General features: G+C 41.4%; 1 protein-coding gene across 3 annotated transcripts in view; it reads left to right on the top strand.

Moving 5' to 3' along the window:
* Positions 1-20,322, top strand: part of trim71 (tripartite motif containing 71, E3 ubiquitin protein ligase) — a 33,682-nt gene extending 13,360 nt beyond the window's left edge. For 2 of the 3 annotated variants that reach the window (XM_061665331.1, XM_061665330.1), the window contains 6 exons: positions 874-1,041; positions 7,787-7,921; positions 12,307-12,549; positions 13,468-13,965; positions 14,787-14,927; positions 15,124-20,322. In XM_061665331.1, coding sequence (XP_061521315.1) covers positions 874-1,041; positions 7,787-7,921; positions 12,307-12,549; positions 13,468-13,965; positions 14,787-14,927; positions 15,124-15,696 — 1,758 coding nt within the window. In that variant the 3' untranslated portion in view covers positions 15,697-20,322. The remainder of the gene's footprint in view (positions 1-873; positions 1,042-7,786; positions 7,922-12,306; positions 12,550-13,467; positions 13,966-14,786; positions 14,928-15,123) is intronic. The other variant, XM_061665332.1, reaches the window with a different exon arrangement.
* Positions 20,323-22,414: the final 2,092 nt, after the last annotated feature.

Below are 22,414 nucleotides of genomic sequence, written 5' to 3'. Positions count from 1 at the left end.
AGCCCATTGATCTTGCATCTCTTTGGGATATGATGGTCAGCGCATACTTAATTAGTCTTTCATTACAACCAATCAGCGCTCAGAGGTGACGTTTGAAACACAGCTTAGCTTTTGGCAACAAAGGTTAAACGTCCTTCTCTCATGGGACCTGGACACTTTTCTGTCAAACGTGACTTGTGCTACATTGGCTTCTACGCTGGAAAACAATATGAGCAACCTACATCTTAAGAATGGTTATTGTTCAAGTTTTGATTGCCTTTAGTCCATCTGTTTTTGTGTTTTACGGAATGATTTTTGAGCCTCGTAGGTCACTCATGCATATGGATGACTTTTTTTGTCATCTAATCTTTTCTCATTGATCAGGTGTTTTGGCGGGAGGGGGGGATGTTACACTCAAGCAGCTGTATTTGTGTGCATGAATTCTATGAGGAAATTAAGCACATTGTATTATATTGAGTATCTACAAGCTGTTATTTATTTACTGCCACCAAAAGGAAATTGTTTAGAATCCTCCAATATCATTGAGTATAACATCCGGTCTCCATCCGTGCATTTTCTGTAGTGCTTGCCCCCATTCAGGTTGTGGGTGAGCTGGAGCATATCCTATCTGACTTTGGGTTGAGAGACTGGGTACACCCTAAACTGGTTGTGAGGGGCACATGGAGTTAAACAACCATTCACACTCATGAAAAGCAAAAACTGGATTAAAGATACAATGGAGTGCAAGCAATAAGCAATGGCTAAAAAAGATGTTTAAACAAACATGGCGTCCTTGGGATGTAGCTATTTTCATAACACCAATGTTGACTTGACTTTGTACATTTCCGGACACACAAAGAAAATGTTACAATCCACACATGCTTGTTTTCACAGGTTTTCCTATTCTTCTGCGAGAGCTGCTCTGTGCCCATCTGCAGGGAGTGCAGCATGAGCCGTCATGTGGGCCACACTTTTGTTTACCTCCAAGATGCAGTGCAGGACTGCAGGTCCGTCACCATCCAGCTGCTGGCTGATGCACAGAAGGGACGACAGGCCGTACAGGTGAGATGGACACCGGTAAATAATGGTGCCCGCATGATGAACAATATAGTGGAACCTCGTGTTCCGTGATTAAAGGCGTCTTTATACTCCCGCGGTCGACAATGCCCTCATTGCATCACGTGACCGACGAATTGCCCCGCGCAGCACGTCTGCGTAGCTTGCCGCGCACCCGACAAAAATAGTTGCTGCGCGTCGAACACTGCAGAGATCATCTCTTGTGATTGGTCCGTTTTAGTCACATGCTGTGATGACGTACCAGCATGCCCATTGATTCGACATACCATCTACGTCGCCACCTTCTCGATCGATTTTGCAGCATAATTCAACGTATCATCTAGGTCCATTTGTTCTGTCGCGGTCACCGTTGTTGTTGCATTGTTCCTTGTTACTGAAAGGAAAGCAAAAACGGCTAGCGGAAATGGCAAAAAAAAAATGCAGAGGAAACTCCACCCTGTGGTGTCCTATCCCATACCAGCCATAGCGACACCCCCGACTTGGAGGAGAACTGCAGCACACTTTCAAAACAGCGCGCGTGGGTTGCGCTCGAGTATAAAGGCAAACTACGCGTGGGACAGCCGCAGTGACGTCAGTGTGGTCGCCGGCCGCGCGAGTATAAAGAAGCCTTAATTCGTTCCAAACTGTCTTAACTAACAAAATAGAACACAATTAACTTTAAAGGTCACTTACCTTTATTGAACACTCTTCACAATCAGAATCAGCTTTATTGGCCAAGTATGTTATTTGATAGTGTCTGAAAGACGGCAAGTAGGGCAGAGAGAGGAGGAGAGGTTATTGTTTGGGAGGGTAATCTACCATTTTCATACCTTGCTACGTTCGTGCTTGAATTCTATGGTGTTTCTCGTCGTCTTTATCAAAGAACTTTCTTGTGCCCTATGATGGCTTACTGAGCAGTCACACTCAATAGATAAAAGCACAGAAAACTTGCGTGTTTTTAGTCTAAGCTAAAAATGTAAAAATGAAAATGTTTTTGTTAGATGACAAAAAAAAGTGTCACTTTTGTTTTTCAATTGCCATTTTAAAATGCAAAAGATCAAATGATACATGGATCAATATCGCCTCAACTATGAGCTTTCACACAGTGACACGATATCCTTCAATCAGATGATTATATGTTGACAATGTCTGCTCCACTTTCTGGTGTGATGTGGTCAATACTTGCCTGGCTGCTTTCAACACAACAGAGAAGGAAAAGTGAGTGTTAAATTCAACACAGGTGTTGCAGAATCCTCTTACATGCTGTTACAGTTCTAAAACTAGTTCAGAAGCCAGAAAATGGCCGGGTCAACTTTGGCCACCACCCCTATTCTGTGCCGGTGCTATTTACACACACCAGTAACACAGAAAAGGACGCTTATACAGGCAGTTTAAAAGGGGCTTCCATAGTAAGGCATGCAGGGTCTATTTTGAATTTGAACACCTATCTTACCAAATATGGATCTCTGCCCAATAAGGAGATAACGGACAAGGCGTCAAGGGAGAATTGTCTTTTCAAACTCATTTAAGCCGCTGTGTTAACCTCTTCTGCCGGCACTAAATGAAACGACATAAATGACATTCGACAAAATTGTCAAACCACCAAAATCCAAACTCATTCATCTCTTGCAAAGAGCGTGTAGAACATCCATTTGAACTATGATTCCCAACTGCTATGCAGTTGGGACATTAGTGTGTCGTGAGAGATCGAGTGTCCAATTTCAATTAACTGGGCCGAAAACCATTTGCTTCAAATAATGTATCTTTGTTCATATATCTGTGCCAGTGATGTATAGTGACAAGCATAGCAGTTAAATGCTATTCCACGAAATGGCAAGAAGGTACAATTAACCTGTGTATCCATCATTATTATAAGTATATTCTTAAGAAAATGTTTATGCCTTGGCTCAAAGGTGGGGAAACCCTATAGTGACCAGTTCCCTGGATTTTTTCCGCTCCGGTTCGAGCTGTCCAGCTGGTTCTGAAAGGGGGCGGTCACACGGGCTGAGGTCCGGCGGGGGCAGGGATGAAGGTCAAAGGGGGAGGGGGCGTAGAGAGGAGAATGGGGGAGGGGAGGTGAGGTATTTAAAGGATTTGAGAGAGAGGGAAAATCCCGTCCTCTTTGAAAGAAGTGCAGCACTTCGCCCACCTCTTGTTCACATGCCCCCTAGTGCACCCCTATACTTAACACTCACGCCTCACAGACACTTAGTGCCTCTCTTCATTTAGCTAATTATGGAATTGAGGGGGTAGGGCTGCCCTTTCTCCACATTACTCTTAGAGAAATATACTGGCGCAGAAACATATTCAAATGTTGCAAATGAGCTGATTTAATCTATTTTGATGCCACGACTATTCTCAGTCAGTATATAAGGTGTGTCATGCATTATACATTCCAAATGAGAGAAGAATAATACTTCACTGACAACAGACCTTTGTGAACTCTTGATCAATCCTAATTTGGATCAGACCCTCTTTGATACTCACCTCTTTAACGTCTTAATTGTGTTCTTAATGTGTATTCATTGCTACTGAGAAATTCAGGAAAGCTGTCATAAAATGTATCCACCATATAACAATGTCATGAAAAAAATCATTTCGTGAAATCCTAATAAATAAACAAGCGCCAGTGAGAGAACATAACCTCCTTGGCAGGGGTAATAAAAAGCATTATGAGGCTGTTACTCTCTTACTTTATAAATGCTACCTTCTCAGTTTTGAAACCTCGATTAGGCAACTTTCTGTTGATTCAAGTTTTGGAAAGTCCTAAAATCATAAAATTCACATCCAGCGAGTAAGCACTAAATGATGTCATTCTTTCAATATTTATATTGTATACAGTTACATCTCAGTACATTTCAGTAGGTCATTTAAAAAAAGTGGATCTCGTATTATAGAGATTGATTAAACAGGAAAAGACTTTCCATGAGATCAATTCTTAACCAATTTCTGTTTTAAAAACCATTTTGATTGTCTTATAATTGCAATTTTCTGAGATGGTGAATTTTGGACTGTTGTTGGCTGTAGACTAGTTACATATTTAAAAAAAAAAATAAAAATATTTCACACTGTCTAGTAAATCTATATAATGAGTTTGACTTTTTGAATTGAATTAGTACTGAAATAGCTTACATGACATTATTTATTGAAATGCACCCATATTAAATACTTTGTTTTCCAACTGACCTCTTTAGACAATGTTGTTCAGGACATGGAGACATCTTTTAAACGAAAATATTTTTATTGTCTCTGTCTGTCATTTTAAAGGATGCAAAAGGTGATCCGTAAAAAATTTCAGCATTCCAACAGATAAAAGTGCTCTTTAAGTCAACTTCCTTATCAGTCGGTCCTCTTAGAACACATACTTATGACCTTGGTAGGACATGGTGGAAACATGAAATGCTATCTAAGGTCATGTTACAAGCAAGCACACACTATTTCCTCTGCAAACCCCGTGCCCCACCTCTCCCTATCTCAGTGTGACCTACATCTGTGTGACTTGCTCATGCATGCACGGCTACGGGTTCACGAAATCAATTCCAAAACCTCAGCACAACGCAGATCGTCTGTTCGTCAAACGTCAGATTGCTCGCCACGTGGAGCAGTCTTTGAAAGTGAAACCAGGTCTCACCGAGCCCACACTTGACCAGTGGGAGGTTTTTTTTTTTTTCTTTCCCCTCTAAGAGTCCCAAGGTCTCAAGCTAGCAGCTGAGTTTCAAGAAAAGCTAGCCGACCATCTGGCAATATGTTGCTGTGTGGTTACTTAGTGTTTGCATGTCCATTCCGTCGAAGGTCACCACAGGAGTAAATGCTGACGCCAGATAATATGTAAACACACACACACACACATACACACTTCTCCCCTGAGGTAGGAAATTTCCGCCCACTCCACCCCCATTATCTTCCCTGACCCCTGACCCTGGTCTTGTGACTCGCCCAGTTCGTCTAAGCTCTGTCCCTCTGCGTTCTGATTGGTCACGTTGACCCTCTTTGTATAGCAAGCTGTGCTCTGCTGGGGATATGTGGAAAGGAGTGAAAAAGAGCCCATAAAGATGGGAAGCCAGGGCACCTAAAAGTAGACAAAATAGAAAAAATATAGTTTTGCGTTTGAGAAAAATACTTAAGGTGTTGTACAGACATACCACTTTTTAACATCTTAACCATTTTTAAAAATATGTGATTGACTGCATACATGGCAGAAAAAGAATTGGCATGCGTCTGATCACTGCTCTTTATAGTGTTTGGGTCAATATCACTATAAAGTGCCTTTGGCGTCCTCATCAGAATCACAGTCCCCATGAGAATGTAGCAAAATAAACTGAGGTCTTATTATACGCGACCAAACATTTGCACACACAAAATAAGTCTCTAAAAATGTGTGTCCTTTATTTTATACCTTTTTTTTCCCCCATAATATATATTCCATTTTCATAGTCGTACATAACATTTTGCAGGTGTCCCTAAAAGCCGAAATGGTTTCTTAAAAAATTAGACATATAGCCTTTGACCGGACTTCAGCAAAAAGCTATTTAGTAGTCCATTCTATATTAAACACTCGCTGTCGACTTTTCTGTGGCCCACTCATGGTTGAAGAAGGATTCAGAGCGACAGCAGAGTAAAAAAAAAAAAGAACAGCCAAAGTCAATTCAATGTATCACTGTACCTAGTGCGCTACTTAGTGGAACCACAGGGCATTACAGGACAACCTGGTGGAACTACTCGGCATTACAGGACAAAGTCAAATGAATGATTTTGATATGATTTGGGCGATTCTGTACCAATCTTTGGCGGTCCGGATTGAAATGATCAACGGGCCGGATGTGGCCCGCGGGCTGTCGTTTGCCCACCCCTGTGCTAGACTGACTAAGTAAATATTGAACAGACCATTCAGGGAATATGATCAAATTTGGCCTGATTGTCAATGTTTGTATTTACCCCGCCTGCATAACTGGAAAATGGGAATGTGGCACAAATGACAATAGTGGCTATCGCTGGATTTCTCCCTTTCTGTTGCCCCTTCAGGAAGACTAATTTAGTTGTCCCTTTAGATGGCCACCTCAAATGGCCCAGCAAAGAAGACAAAAAGACCCCACTGCTGGTCTTTGTTCCAGCAGGGCTTGCAGTGTGAAGGGGAGTGTGGTATGTGTCCTAAGACAGGGTTGGTAGATGATGACCTGTAAGGTTTAGCTGACCTTTGAGCCCTGCGGCCGATATCACAAAGGCAGCCTTATCCTACCCCCCCTTTGTCCCTGTGAGGTCTGCCTCACCCTCTGACCTCCCACAAAACGCCAAAGGAGCAGGCAGATAAATATTGGCCCAAATTGTGTGTTGTGAATTTGAAAGAAATATGAGCATTATCAAGTTTCTCCTTATATGCTTCTAATAGTTGGACACTTTCTCCTTTACGCCTTCTCCAAAGCTGCAATAATGGCATTGCGGCTCTTATTTTTAACTGGAAAGTCATTTTAATTATTTTAAATGATTATCTTATTTAAGCGACGATCTTCATAGCAAGAGGGCGTTAATCTGTGTTGAAGGGCTAACAATTAATCGAGTAATCGTTTTTCAGTTAATTCAACTTCATTTATCAGCCTGCATTTTTAAAATCTTTTTATAATCTTCTGTATTTCAAAGCGCTTCCTCACTGACATGCAATGCTTGCACTAACAACATGGCTGTGAACAGAGCGGTGCTAGTTTTCAAAAGTGCTGTCAGTGGTGCCAAACTGGTGACTTTGTCGCTATCTTAAGCACTTTTTTTGACCCCTCGAACAACTACTTTTCAAAAACCCGTCCAGCAACTTAAATTCCTGCTAAGAAATTTACCATGAGCAGAGTCATTTTCACGTTGTTGTTTTATAACCTGAAAGGAGCTTGGCGGAAGGCAAGCACAGTCAATCGCGCCGAATGTTGCCAAAGACATGGTGCCCATTTATACATGGCAAAAAGCAGTGATTTATCAACGTTATAAACCTTTGATCTGAGGAATGTGCTTCCAAGCCGCAAATAGTTTGCCGAGTTGACCTGCCTCACCTTTACTCTCTACATGAGAAAGGATCCTGAGAGAGCTTGAGGGGGTGCGGTGTAACTCTTCATCTTGTACTCTCATTTTATTGTTAAAATGTTTGTTCCATTTATTAAATAAAATATTTTACTAAGGATTGTGTTTAGATGCCTGTTTTGACAAGATATTTTATTTTATTTTTGCAAGAAATACCCATTTTTACATAATCTTTAAAGAAAAAAATATTCAGTTAGATTCGGTGGAAGTTGATGCAAGTTAATGCTTAGGAGCAACAAAATGTTTTCAAGCTTTTTGGAATCAGGAGAAATAAAGCGGATCCCAGAAGGAAAAAAAAAACATAGCAAAAGCTGTTTTAAGTCATAATTCTATAAGAGAAGGGGAAAAAAGCAATTAAAATTGGAAATCAAAGTTTTTTTTTGGTGGGGGCGGGGGTTAGCAATAATTTTCTATTTTTGGCCCGTGTTTGCCAATTGTGAAAAGTATTCGGGCAGATATTTGTACATTCATTCACCAAGAGTCCTTTCTTTTAAAACTTCCTTATTCCCTGCCTCCTGTTTGCAGGGGTCATCTTTAGCCAGTGTGAGCAATAACACAGACCAGGCAAACCTCCTGCTGTGGAGTCACAACTTATCAATGTTACTTTTGTTTCAGCACATCCAAGGCATGCAGGTTTTATTCCTTCTTATATAAGTTCGGTCACATCACAGTGTGTTGTTTTCCCCTCCAGCTGAGCATGGAGAAGGTCCAGGCCATGGCGGAGCAGGTGGAGATTAAGGCTAAGGTGGTGCAGACCGAAGTGAAGGCCCTGGTCCTCAGACACAAGAAAGCGCTGGAGGAGAGAGAGTGTGAACTACTGTGGAAGGTAAACCTCTTCCTGTTATTATTATTAGTATTATTTTTGAATTGCCGAATCAATGTTAGCTAATTTAATATAGGATACCACTGCTAGTAAGAACATGCCCCCGCAAGTGGTGAAGGAAAGACACAGCTGACGGTACAGTATCAATTGCTTTATTGAACAAACGGTAACAAAAGAAGTAACATTCAGACACGAGTTTTTGTGGCCACAACTGATGCCCAGTCACTCAACACATAGTGGCTAACGGTTCGCCAGTTAACAGCGAGTTGCTAACCGAAGCTAAAAACGGCCAACTTTCCACTCTCGCTCGCCTTCTCCCTCGTCACTCACCAGGCCAGGCCCTGCCACACACTCTCAAAATCACAGATACTACTGTGTAGAATATGAATATGGCAACCCCAAATGGACTAAAACTCCAGCACCTCACATGTACATGTATTGTATTATGTTTTGGTATAGTTGTTCAATAAGGCTAAATTAATTTTTATCCGATTAATCAATGGGATAATTATTAGAATACTCAATTGTAAAAATATAGCTACAGCCATGTCAAGCTTCTTGTCTTTTTTAACTTAATTTTAATTGAATTTATTTATTTTTTAGGGAAGTGAGAAAAAAAGGTTAATGGAAAGAAGCGCCCACTCTCACTATCATTATTTATCAGTCAATATATTCTATACACCCCCAGTACCTTAATAAATATGATTTTTCATCCCTGGCTCTACAAGGTAAAGTTATGGCCACCGTTCTGTCAGTTGTCCACGTCGTCATAAACACTGGTATTTTAAAAAATATATTTTTTTCTTTGCAAAACTTGTCAATGAGTTGCCATGTGTGTAAATGTACTGGGAGTATTTGCTTCATATGTGTTTGTGTGGTCTTAAGTAAATAAGAACATCCATCCATTCATTTTCTGAACCGCTTATCTTCACTTGGGTCACGGGTTATTCCCCCAATTTACTTTTGTTGTTGTTGCCTTTTCTGGTATGTACTTCCTTTAGGTTCGTGGTTGGCTTTAAAGTTGGGGTTTGAAGTGACACCTTTGGATTTAGCTTGTTGTGGACAGAAACGTTGTGGAAAGACTATTGGTGCAGAGAGTTTGGTTACTGTGGAAAACTGAGCCATTGCTAGTGTAGTGGTTCAAAAAACTGACATGGGAATCTGTTCAACTCTCTTCACAATTGTTCTGGTCAGGTGGAAGAGGGTCCAGGCCTTGCAGTGACCAGGAATAAAATATATGAAATGCATATACGGTATGGGAATTCTTCTTTTACTCCAATATACTTGTGGACATAGGCTCGATATTGCAAGTATTGTAAAAATGACCCGTGCCTCACCTGCTTACAGCCTACTCCACAGCATTTGTGGGTCAGTCCCTATTCAATCTTCCCTACACAACTTACAGCCTGCCAGACAAAGTCATTAGACAAGAACAATAATAACCCTTGTAGCACCTTTTCTTTCACTCTTTTTCCTTCTCAACAATAGTGAATCTACAGTCTGACTGACTACTTGAGATGCATCGTAGATTTCTATAGCCTCTTGTAACCGTTGTTTATGAGAGCAGTTGTCAGTAAGATTTGTGATGCCCTGTCCTTTCTCTGTCTGCTTACGAAACATTGAGGAATGCCGGTGAGAGCGGCCGTAATACCAGTCGGGCCAGACGAAGGCTGCGTGGAAAGTAGGAGGGTATAGATGGGTGTCATACAACATATGATTTCTGGTTTTGAGTTGCTTCATTTCATAATACAATTTAGTAATGTAAAACATACCATACTTACATATATTGCCATTCTTAAATGTTTAATGCAATTACTAATTGATTTGGATTTCTCTTTATCTGTCCATCTATTGATGTGTGGTGGTGTCAAATTAGCCTGAAAATATTGTTCTAAGAAGACCAGCTCATAATAAAAATAATAATCCAATCCTTATTCTTATGCATTCTGTCAATTTAGACCGATTAAGGTTGTCTACCGCAGTGCTGGTGCAGATTTGGATCCCAGTTAGAGCACATGGATGTATTTATGGTTTTCAATGTGGCTGTAAATGTCACTTTAATTCAATTGAATCCTTTTGCCATGAGAAAGATGTCAGGCTGTGCTGTGCTGCGGTAAATTCTCAAATTTTCTACTAGGAGTGTCGACTCGGAGGAATGCCATAGAGCGTAGTATGCGCTTGAAACCTGAGAAGTCTGCAGGAGAACTCTGCTGATCTTTTCAAGATGAGAGCTTTTGCTTTTTGTATTATTGAATGTCCACTCTAAGAAAGACCAAAATGGGATGTTTGATTTTTGACTTCAAACTGCAAATCAGAACAAGAGCCCTACACAACATAAGCTCCTTTCCTCCCTTTATTGGTCACATGCCATCAGAATCAATTTTTTTCTCCTGCTCCATGCATAACATAGGTCAACAATTGTCTGTGACCTGGTTTAAGTTTGACATCAATGTGAATCAGTGCAAGGCTGTTTTCTATATTTCAATTGGGGAAGATGAGCAGCGCAAATCTTATTTACATCTCTCATATGAATGAGAAATCTGGCCATCTCAACTGCCAGGCATAAAAAGACTAGAATAGCTCGAAAAAGGACTTTGTGGGCATTTTCAACCCAAATTATCTTGCAAACCCGAGCAAAGATCATCAAAAAAAATAAATAAAATAAAATTAAATTAAAAAAAAAAAAAAAATATATATATATATATATATGATGGCATAGGACGTTTAAGAATTGGCTGTGTTAATCAATGCCAGCTTGTTTTTATGGTCAATTTACCTATTAGTGATTCATTGATAAAAATGGCTAACCAAGTAATACTGATTTTTGTCTGCTTCATCAGCATGCTTTCTGACCTCATAGTCTCCCTGCCAGTACAAAAGCTCACAAGATGAGCATGAATCACTCAAAATGAGCATGTTGGCTCAGCGGGGGCTTCCTGCTAGTATGATGATGGCCGGCATTGTCCGGGAAACTAATCCAGGAAAATGGTATAGTTAATTGGCATTGTGTTTCCTCACTGCAGAGCTGTAAGACTCATCACCAATGTGACTGGTGATGCATATTATGTGAGAGTGACAGCCGGGAGTTGTGCTTGCATGCAGGTTTTTTTCCCACTAAGAATCATCATCAAGGTCCTTTTCTTATCTATGCATCTACTGGACTTGGTGGATGTGTGGATGCTGCTCTTCAGGGTATCCATCAGCAAGGCCAACAAGAGGCTTTGTCTTCATGGATTATAAAGTGTAAATCTACTCTCACATGTGTAAATTGCACTTTACTCAAGGCAAGATTCAACAAAGAACTTTCTTTTGCAGCTTGAGTAGGTAGGGACTGGAAAGACTCACTTACTATTCAAGGCGGTCATCCTATTGTGTTCAACTCTGTTTGTTGGGTGATGCTAAATCAGAGACCGATCCCTGCCTCACCACCTTCAACACTTTGCCCATTTTTTTTCTTGCTGACTACTAGAACTGGTATTGTTGTCTCCCTGTAACATTGAATCTTTCATTCACAGCACGGTAGGAATGCTGCTTGCTAGCCAAGCAACCTTTTTGTTGCCATACAAGCTCACTGTGGCACCCCATCATGCAAAAAGTGCATCACAATTAATCACAAAAATGTTAATGTCTCAATTTCACTTGAAAGTTGTTGACATTTAATGAAAGTCCAAAAGGCTTTTGGACCATTCATGCTGTTAAAACCAATTCTGCACATTGCTGCCATCCAGTGGATGCATGAAGCGGTGTTTCCCAACCTTTTTTACACCAAGGCACATATTGTAAATTAGAAAAATCTCATGGGACACGACCAAAGAAATGTCACTAAAATTATATAATTTAATCTGTATGAATTTTTGGCCTCTTTAGTTGAACACACATTTTGCTGTTTGATAAAATATGAACATTTAATCTAAATATCCCTGCCAAGGGAAAAATGTTAACCCTTTATTAGACAAGAGACAGGGCAAGCACTTTGAGAATAATGACATACAATTTAAACACTTGCATGCAAGGAGACCGTTCAAATACAACCTGTCTGCTATGTCTCTCTCTTTCTCCTTGGGCGAGTCATGTATACACATTAACAGGCAGTTATCGTCTGCCTCATGCAATTTGCACAGAAATCTTGATTTGTCTCACAACAAAGTGATAATACAATATCAGAGAGGAACAAGGTCTACTTTCTTATCCTTGCACTAAAACAAAGGATTACCGGTATACTGTATGAGGTTATGATTAACATAGAATACATTTTATAAAAGCAAACTGCCCAAAGCATATATTTTAACTATGAAACTCCTCTTGATACTACTTGATGACCAACCTTCTCTTCACAAAGTGTACTCTCTGTTCACTTAAACAATCCCCCTCCTCTTAACCCCTTGCAGTTGGAGAAGATCCGACAGGTGAAGGCCAAGTCGCTGTACCTGCAGGTAGAGAAACTGCACCAGAGTCTGACCAAGTTGGACAGCACCATCGCTGCCGTCAGCCAGGTGCTGGACGAAGGCCGCCACATTGATGTGCTGCTGGCGCGTGAGCGAATGTTCACCCAACTCCATGAACTCAAAGCACTCAGGAGCCTGATGCAACCACAGGAGGATGACCGTTTCATGTTCACTCCTCCAGACCAGGTACGATCGCATACAGTAAGCCCCTGCTATTTGTGGGGATAGGGACTTGAGCCCTGTCCCAAAAAAAACTGGAGTAACTGACGCACCCTCCAAAACGTTTTTATAATTGCCTTCATGAATTGTTTAAACTGTAAATATACCATCAAATAGGATGACAAAACCCTTAAAATAATTTAAAATTCTTCTTTCAACATTACACATAAAAATAGATGGCTTACAGATTATTTGAGTAGGGGAAACATACAATGGAAGTGCAAGGACGCTGGCATGTATATCACCTTTGCAACCTGTAAAAATAGCAATTGTCAAGCAATAACTGTTGACTGTTGTTTTTTAGCTTGCATTGTTTTATTAGCCACTCAGCAGAGCAACAACATACACATGGTGAAGACTTGTAACTTCTGCTCACAACCCAGGTTAAACCTTAGTAGCTCCTCCCTGACATACAAACATCTCATGCCAGGATAAGACTGCAGGATTTTAGCCCCGATATTGACCCTCCATATTTTGTCTGGAACGAAGAAATTTATAGTGTGACATAATCCACGAAGATTGATTTGGCCCTATGACGCAAAAATTAAACATCTAGTATTTCTTTGTTTTTTTGGGGGGCGTGTATGTAGTGTAGTGTGACATGAACGACAACCCAAACGACAATTTTTTATTTATTTTTTTGGGAAGCGGGTTCAGGGCATTTCAAATCATTTTAATGAGGAAAATTTATTTTATGAGTAAAATGAGTTACAAGCTTGGTCATGGCACGGATTAACTAAACCGTACCCCCTTGACACCAATTGCTGCTTTCTCACTAACCGGTGCTTTGGCTCCTTCTTGTAACAGCTTACCATATTATTATACATACCTGACGGGTATGCAAATGCTTAGATTTACAATCTATTTTTTGGTTTGTTCTCACAGGCTCTATACATAGCCATCCAGTCCATGGGCCTGATCAGTAGTGGAGCTTTTGCCCCAGTCACCAAAGCGCATGGTGATGGTCTTAACAGTGCGCTTCGTGGCAAGCATGCAGCATTTACTGTGATTGGATACGACCATGACGGCGAGCCCCGTCTATCCGGCGGGGACATGGTAACCGCAATTGTCATGTCTGTCGCTGACGCCAATCTGTCTGCCGCGGAAGTGACCGACCACCAGAATGGCTCGTACACAGTCGGCTATGTGGCCAAATGTGAGGGGGAGCACCTGGTGTCAGTGTTGGTGTGCAACCAGCACATCCAGGGCAGCCCCTTCAAGGTGTTTGTGAAATCAGGCCGCAGCTACGGCTCCCTGGGTTCCCAAGTGTCGTCGTTCGGCGGCGAAGGCGAGGGCGATGGTCAGCTGTGTCGCCCCTGGGGGATCAGCGTGGACAAGGAGGGATTTGTGGTGGTGGCGGACCGCAGCAACAACCGCATACAGGTAAAAAGCCTTTACTTGCTGCATTTGTGAACACATTATAGCCTACATGCACAGTTCCATCTTAACATTCTACATTTGGTCAAAAAAAACATCAGGAGTGAAGTGATGAGCCGAGAGAAAGAATCCTGGTTGAGTACAGAAATATTTTAAATCCTACATTCTTTATTTTAATCATTCTCTGTGGTCTTTCGAATAACCTGAACCTGAAAAAAGGTGAAAATACGCACTTAGAGCAGCCGCACACAGAGCAATGCGGGCGAACAGGACTGAACTGTCGTGGAGTGTGCAGGGTTCTTCCACCAGTTTTCAAGTACATGAGTGGTTTCCTGTCAGAATCAATATTTTCTATGGCTTTCTGCAAAATACTCCCATTAATTTCAAATGCAAGTTGTCAGTACACACACAAAATCCATTTTTCTTAGGAAATTAAGTTGTTGCAAAAATGAGGCCACACCAGTGAAAATCTAGCAAAGCTAAATGTTAAATTGAATTTCAATTCCCAAGAACCAAATGTTAGTGTAATAATGAATGTCTAATCAAAATCATTAAAATTGTTCTTGTGTTCACTGAGAGGGATAAAAATAGCTTCAAGCGAGTGTATGTAGCAATTAGTCTCTCTTATAGACGTTTTGTTGAAGTGTGCCCTCCCACATATTACAGCCAACAATTTTTGGACAGTCTCTTGATTATTGTGGTAACACTGAACTTGATCATTTGAGCTTTCACCATGTAGAACAAGTGTATACTGTTGAAAATAGTTCTACTTGATGAAAAATGTGTAATCACTCAATTTTGTGACACGCTTTCCTTGATATCTCCAGATATTCAAGCCCTGTGGCGTATTCCACAGCAAGTTTGGCTCTTTGGGGTCTCGGCCCGGTCAGTTTGATCGCCCGGCCGGGGTTGCCTGCGACAGTCAGAGGCGAATCATTGTGGCCGATAAGGACAATCACCGTGTGCAGGTACCAAATTCTGCTCGAAAGAACCTCTGCGACATTCCAAACACACACGCTGACGAATGTGCAAATATTAGTGGTCACAAGTTCAGAAGCATGTCGCTAAACTCACTCTCACACATGTAAAAACAAAGCTCCTCATGCTGTTCGCTCCTCTCCAAATAAACAGGTCGTGCCCTGACACATTTACTTTGCTTGACAGGTGTTTACTTTTGAGGGCCAGTTCCTACTGAAGTTTGGGGAAAAGGGGACCAAGAATGGGCAGTTTAACTATCCCTGGGATGTGGCTGTCAACTCTGAGGGTAAGATCTTGGTTTCTGACACCAGGAACCACCGTGTGCAGCTATTTTCCCCTGACGGCTCCTTCCTCAACAAGTACGGCTTTGAGGGGGCTCTGTGGAAACACTTTGACTCCCCCAGAGGTGTGGCCTTCAACCACGAGGACCACCTAGTGGTGACCGACTTCAACAACCACCGTCTCCTGGTCATCCGGCCCGACTGCCAGTCTGCCCGGTTCCTGGGCTCCGAGGGCATCGGTAACGGTCAGTTCCTGAGGCCCCAAGGTGTGGCCGTGGACCAGGAGAACCGCATTATCGTGGCAGACTCCCGCAACCACCGCGTGCAAGTGTTTGAGCCCAACGGAAACTTCTTATGCAAATTTGGAACCCAGGGGAGTGGCTTTGGACAGATGGATCGCCCCTCTGGGGTGGCCGTGACGCCGGACGGAGTCATTGTCGTCGTCGACTTCGGGAATAATCGTATCCTCAAATTCTAGAAACAGCATTCTCTCCTTCCATTTGGCATTTTATGTTTTTTTGTTTGTTTGTTTTTTCCAACAAAAGAAATGGAGGCGAGAGAATGAATCAGAAAACTGACACAATGGGAGGAGAGCTCAGAGGATTGGGAGCACGTTGATGAGAAGGGAACACAAACCTAAATATATTTTTTCCCACTTACACATTTTCAATCCAATAAATGCGGTATGTATTTCAAAAAGGACCTCTACAAATAGATAATCAGTAGCAAAAAAAAAAGAGAAATTTTTCCCTTCCTCATAGTCAGCTGCTCTATTCTTTCTGGAAGCTCTTCTCGAGTATCCATCTCAGGGAATTTCTCACTTTTCTTGAAACCTCGTACTGTCTGCTCCACACCTACCTCATTTAGCTCTTTATGAATGTACTCATTGTCACTGAGCAGAGGTTTATTAGTCCGTGAAGTTTTACAAAGAAGAAAAGCGCCTACCTCTATACTTTTATTTAAGAGACAAAACAAAAAGAGAGAATAGACTCTTCAGTCGATTTATTTGCACAGGAGTAATAGAATTTGTGCTGTGCATTTTTAAAAAAAAAATGAGTTAAGTGAACCTCCTGAATGTTGTTGCTGAGACAATACTCAGACCGCTGTAGAGGCTGCATGATTCATTCTCACTAGAATGCAGTGCAAGAAAAGGAATTTTGAGTACAGTAGTGTCTTCATAATTTCCTTTATCTTATTTTTATTTTATTTGCTAAGGCATTGACCCCTCATAACTATGCTTGAATTTGTCTAATCATTATGGCCCAACTAGAATGTGGAGAGAAAATGCCACAATATAATACATAGCTCAGGTAATAGTTCGGCTGATTTGGAATGATCAGTACTTTTCAGGCTTCCTTTTAGCATCACTCTTACCCATGTTCAGTATAACAGATCGGGCCTGTAATGATATTGTAAAATGTGTTTTGTCCTTTTCCGTGAGGCCCCAAAATACGATACCATGTTAGACTGGATTTGTGTATCCTATAAAGATCCAGTCAGCTGTATGACCAACTAGGATGCAAAGATTAGTATGGAAGGATCACTTGCTCTCCTCCAAAAGGGAGGACCCACAAAGATGTGTGGGTGGAGAAATTTTCCAAGATCAGGATCTATTAGTGATCTTAACGTAGTTGAATGATACCTTTTTCCCCTGAGGCAGTGTGTGACAAAAGCCTCATAACTAGACACAGTCCAGACGATGAAAATATCAAATAGACTGAAGACTTATTAATACAGTGAACCCCCACGAGTCACAGGGGCTCTGCTGCGAATAGCAAAAAATTGTCAAAAGTGTGTGACATCCTCCTAAAAGGGTTTGTAATTGCCTATAAATGCCAAGATGGTGGCAAAGCACTAGTCTTGTCTAAAGCTCCTAAACTCACTTCAACATATTTTGCAGTCAGCATCCGCACCATTTGCATTCCTTGGCACCTTGCGAATGCCGACCGTGAATATGCGGGGGTTCACTGTACAATCCTTTGGATGCGAGCTATGGTCAAAAACCACCCTCTTCCAATCCAACAGAAGGGCGTGACCACAAAAGATTGCTCCGATTTGTTAACGCTCGGTCTGAGGAGGCTTCTCCAGACCTAAGAGCTAGTAGACCAATCCTCTAAAGATGGAGGTCTATAGACCAACTTATAGAGTCAACCAAAGTTAGAATATCTGTACAGTGGCCAATTAAAAAACTGGCATTTTAAAAAGATTTAAAAAGTTACGTTCTTCAATAATCATTGTTGCTGGCAAAAGTTACTGGCATAACTCGTGGAGTTTGGTAGCACTGCCCGCTGACACTGCACGAGTACTTTGACATCCTGTGTGAATCCTATATCTAGCCACATAGAAAACCAAAGAGAATCCTTCCTTCCCCTTTTTAACTCCAGTTATCCAATGTAGAACAAACTGTAGCGCCCCAAATATACCCTTGTAAGCAAATCCATGAAATCTTTGCGGTGAAAACATCGTGGGGTGTTGGATCCTTGCCCTTATTTCAATCTGTGCCCCACTTGAACGCACTCGACAATTCATGTTCTGTTAGTGGCTTCCTTGTTCTAGCGAAAGCCGTGGAAAGATTCACTGACAGGCTCTCTTCTCTGAGGAGAGGACCTGTCCGCACATGATCCGGACCCACATCCCCTATGGGATATTTTCTTTCAACCTCAGTGTTTGTTTACCTCGTGGACCGCAACACCTCAACTCAGTTTGTAGCTACTGCTCACGTTCATATACCTCAAATGTATGGTTTCCATTTGAATACCTCATTTTTACGTTTAATGTTTTTATTTGTTAGCATACCTCATCAGATGCGTATACATCGCTAATATACCTCATGTTTTGACTGGTGTGTTGCAGTACAGTGCACGTCTCATAGCTCTAGGACCAAAGATCGTGGCACTGTTAAACTCGTGTTGTGGTCATGTGTCTCCATCGCGCAACTTCGAGCAGTTTTTTTCGCTTGGTTGACTTTGCTGTAGTATTAGTTGCCTTTTTTTTTTTATTATTATTATTTTTTTTATATAAATATATAAAGAATCACCAACCAAACCAAAAATTTCCGTCGATAGCATAGTGCCAAAAGGATCTCTGTTAAGTTCTGTGCCAAGGACCACGCTGTTGTTGATGACAAAACGTCACTGGACCACGATATCGGAGATATAAATGTTGACCCGGGGAAGCCGAGGCTAAATCCTGCGGCTCTCTGATGGGATGCACTTAAGAGGGCTGGGCCCTGATTCTCTTTTACCTCACGACGATGAACTCGCAGATTTCCGCTTGTACTTTTGTTATCGCGTGCAAGGAAGGGGTGAGGGAGGGAGCAAGCGTTTAAAAACTTCACTCGTCGCACAAGAATTACCTCAACTTTCAGCACAACTTACCAATGTTTATGCACACGTCAGGACTTGTCTTGATTTTGGTGCTAACGATTATTAACATCATTAAAGGAAAGGTTTCTTAATTAGCACAGGGAGGAACAACACCAACAGTCAGTTTGTTTTTGCGTTTTCAGTATTAGTATGTTCATCCACCACGTCTGCATCCTTTTTTTTGGAAACAAAGATTGCCGAGTTCTATCTTTAAGATCTTTTGGTCTTCACTCTTTAAGAGGGAAAAAAAACGTATTTTAAACCTTTTATTTAGTTTTTCATTTTGTTGCATGCTTTAAAAAAATCCTTACCATACTGAAGTCTTATTTTTTTTGGATGGGCGTTGGGGAAAAAACAGGCAGGGAGCTGACTTTTTGGGAGATGGATCGTTTACCAAGAAATTTTCCCAAAGACGTGCGAGTGCGCTAGAATAGGATTGACCTTTGCGATTGTATTTGGTGTTCTCTTGAGAGGCTCCGCAGAGCACAACCTGTTCAGTCAGCCATGCCTCAATTCCTAACCAACATTAGAGGCAAATAGCAACTTGAGGCCTCTCGAGGACTTCTTTTGCGTGCCTCCATCGCTTTACTTGCGGAAGTTCTTAAAACTTTCCACACTGCATTGATTGATTCGCCCACACCGGGGCAGCCTTTCGGGGTCCCCTCTGTCACTGTCCAGCAGTCGACTTCCTCTATTTGACAATCCAGGAAGTGATGTGATGGCTGCCGATCATGTGACTGGTTGACTGCACACTTGCATGCGTGTCCCGCCGTCTAATTTATGGCCTCTCGTGGTTTTCAAGTGAGAGGAAAAAAAGTAAAGCTGCACCGGGTGATGTGTGCGAGGTCATAGACCTCCTTTTTAAGTGATTGTATGCTCGAACATAAAGACAAAAAATATGGTTGGTGAACATTTAGAAAGGAAAAAAAAATATATATCTCAGGTAGTTCTCAGCAGTCCTGTCCTGCTGGTGTCTCATTGAAATGTGTCCCGTAGAAATAAAGTAGATAACCCATGCCCCTTCTTTTTCCCTTTTCCCCTGTTTTGGACCTTAGTGCTAGTCTGATTCTTTTGTGTGTCCATTTAAATATTAAAACAAAAATCTCAATCTAAAAAATGGCTTTTGATTAACTTCCCCTGATTAATTTTTGTTTCTTTTACAACAACAAAAATACAAATACCACACACCACCCATGCCCATTAGCCCTTTTAGAATGTATTTTGTGAAGAAAAGGGTTCAATGGCGTCCGGTCGATGCTCGCTCCCTACAACTCGCTGCTGGACCCCCGCACAAGTCCACATTTCTCGCCACCACGCACCCACATCAGCAATATTTCTAGCATCGTGTGGCGTAAGCCAGTGTCAACATCTGTGCGGATGGGGCTGGGGTGGCGTGCCCTTCTTTCATCCAATCGGTGTTGGTCCAGCAGCGTGGAAGGAGTGGCTGTTGTAGTTTGTGCATCTGTTGTCAAAGCAGACCTCCACTGAATGTAACCCTCACAGTCCAGGAGGCAGCGCGAGTAGACGTGGCCTGCTGAGTTTAGATGAGTGCTGCTGGCGCTTCCTCCTCAGGGCCTTTGTGTGTTTGTTTGTGTGTGTTTGCCTGTCCCTGTTCAACACACATTGTGCTGAGTGGAAGTGCAGATGTCAGGTCTTCAGTCTAAATAAGCCAAAGGAGACTATAATATTTTTGGGCACCTGCTGCTCGCGCTGTACTCTTTGGACTTTAAACGTTTCCTATGCAGTTCTTTGTTGTTGGTTTTTTGTTTACTCTTAAATAAAGTTGTTTCTTTGACTTCAACATGCGTGATTGCTGTTATTTCACATCCTGGACCAGTGGAACCTCCAAAACAATCTGTGGCACTGATAGATTTACTGTAAGTTCTTGTCAATATCACCGTAAGGTGCCTTTGAAACAAAAAAAGTAGATTTTCCATTGAAGTGCGTATTTATTTTATGAAGTCGAAGCAAAAATTAGTATGCAAAGAATAAGATGCACTCCTCCAAAAGGGATGGCCCACAAATAGGTGTGTGGGGGGGGGGGGGGGCGATTTTATTAGATCGGGTATTAGTGATCCTAACATAGAGATTGAAACATAAGAACATTTTGATTAAACTCTATAAATTGTATCAGCTTACGTGAATTAACTTGTCTGCATGTTCTCAATACATGTGGAGAAGTGTAATGATGTAAATGGTGTTTGCCAGCAGAATTGACTCAGACTTACTGTAATAACTGACTTAAATTTTGGCCTTTTTCACTTTAATTACATAAACATCCATCTTTCCGTCCCTTTTTCTAGATTACTGACTTACATAGTACTGTTTTCCGGTCATTCGCAGAGCACATACACAAAACCATTTACACACATTTGCACTAAGGATGACGAGTCTTCATTGAACCTAACATTGCAGGTTTTTGGGGTGTGGGAGGAAGTCAGAGTACCCAGAGAAAAGCCACACAAGGACGGAAAGAACATGATAACACTACAGAGTGTATTCAATTGAAACTCACTGAGATTGTGTGTGTTGAAGACAGCTCTTGTATGTGCTGTACATGATTTCGTTTTATGGCGCAAATGGTGAATCTGCAACAGAACAGTGGCCTATCGTTATCCTATAATCGTAATAATCGTGCGAATTGATGCCATAATTAAACATAAATGAATGTTCCCAATTGGTTTAATCGATTGTGATTTTTTTTTAATCACTTCGATATAGATGGTGATGTATTAACTGCTTGCAGTTGTGAGAAGTAACAGAGTACAAATACTTTGTTACTGTACTGAAGTAGATTTTTCAGGTATCAGTATTTTGCTGATGACATTTTACTTGTATTCCCTTCATTTGAAACCAGATATCTGTACTTCCCTAACTGTGGCCTTAAGAGAATTTTATGATGATGTCGTCTCCGAGAATGATTGTCTAATCTAAAAAAAACAAAAAAAACAACAAGTGCGTTCATGTTAATTTCCCCATTTTTGCGCCTCAGTTCACAACACAGTGTGGCATTAATTTTTTTTTTTTTTTTTTTTTAAATAATTCTCAGTATAAGCACTATGTAGGTCCATCATCCCAGGTGATCAAAATGGGTAATAGAAACTACTTTTGTGTTTAGGTGCATTTCAGAGTGAGTGCCTTTTTTCTTTTAAGGACAGTGCTGTAAAAAAGCAATAATTTTACCAGTCTTAGATTAGTATCTGTACTACTTAAATTCAGAGTATGAGTAATTTTGGTCACCTCTGACTGCTTGTGTTCTTGACATCACTGCCTGTCAGTTATCTCAATTACCCCCCCCTCCCCCCAAAGAAAAAAAGAAAATTGTACTGTACTTCCCCGCAACCACAGCTGGATGTCAGCATTACCACATTGACAATGGAACTAAATGTCTTGACACCATCGTAGCAAAATGTGTGGTCCAACACTCCATCCAGCAGAGGTGGCAAGCAGATTGTGTGTGTGTGTGTTTGTACACTAAATGGATGTGTGTAAGTGTACACAGCTCTCAGAGGAACTAATTAGCAGGCGCACACTGGCTGCAAAAGGTGCTGAGGGGAGCGGGATTGCATTTTTGTACGCCTCCTCCACTTAATTGTTTTGCTCAGACCACAACAGGAAGTTCTGATCTCAGAGGTGAATGCCACCACGTAAAGATGCCTTCCTTATACCCGAATTCTCTGGTCTGGATTTATTTTATTTGTTTTGTGTGTGGGTGTGATTTTGGCATATTGGCCTCTTAGTTGGGAGAACGTGATCCCTTCCCTGTTGCCGGCGGATAGTCATTCCTCTTAGGTGAGGCAGAAATGGAGAGGAACATTGATTGCTTCCGTC

Source organism: Phycodurus eques, chromosome 20 (assembly GCF_024500275.1).
Source record: "Phycodurus eques isolate BA_2022a chromosome 20, UOR_Pequ_1.1, whole genome shotgun sequence".
NCBI classification, from domain to species: domain Eukaryota; kingdom Metazoa; phylum Chordata; class Actinopteri; order Syngnathiformes; family Syngnathidae; genus Phycodurus; species Phycodurus eques.
This window is presented reverse-complemented; position numbering and strand designations above follow the sequence as displayed.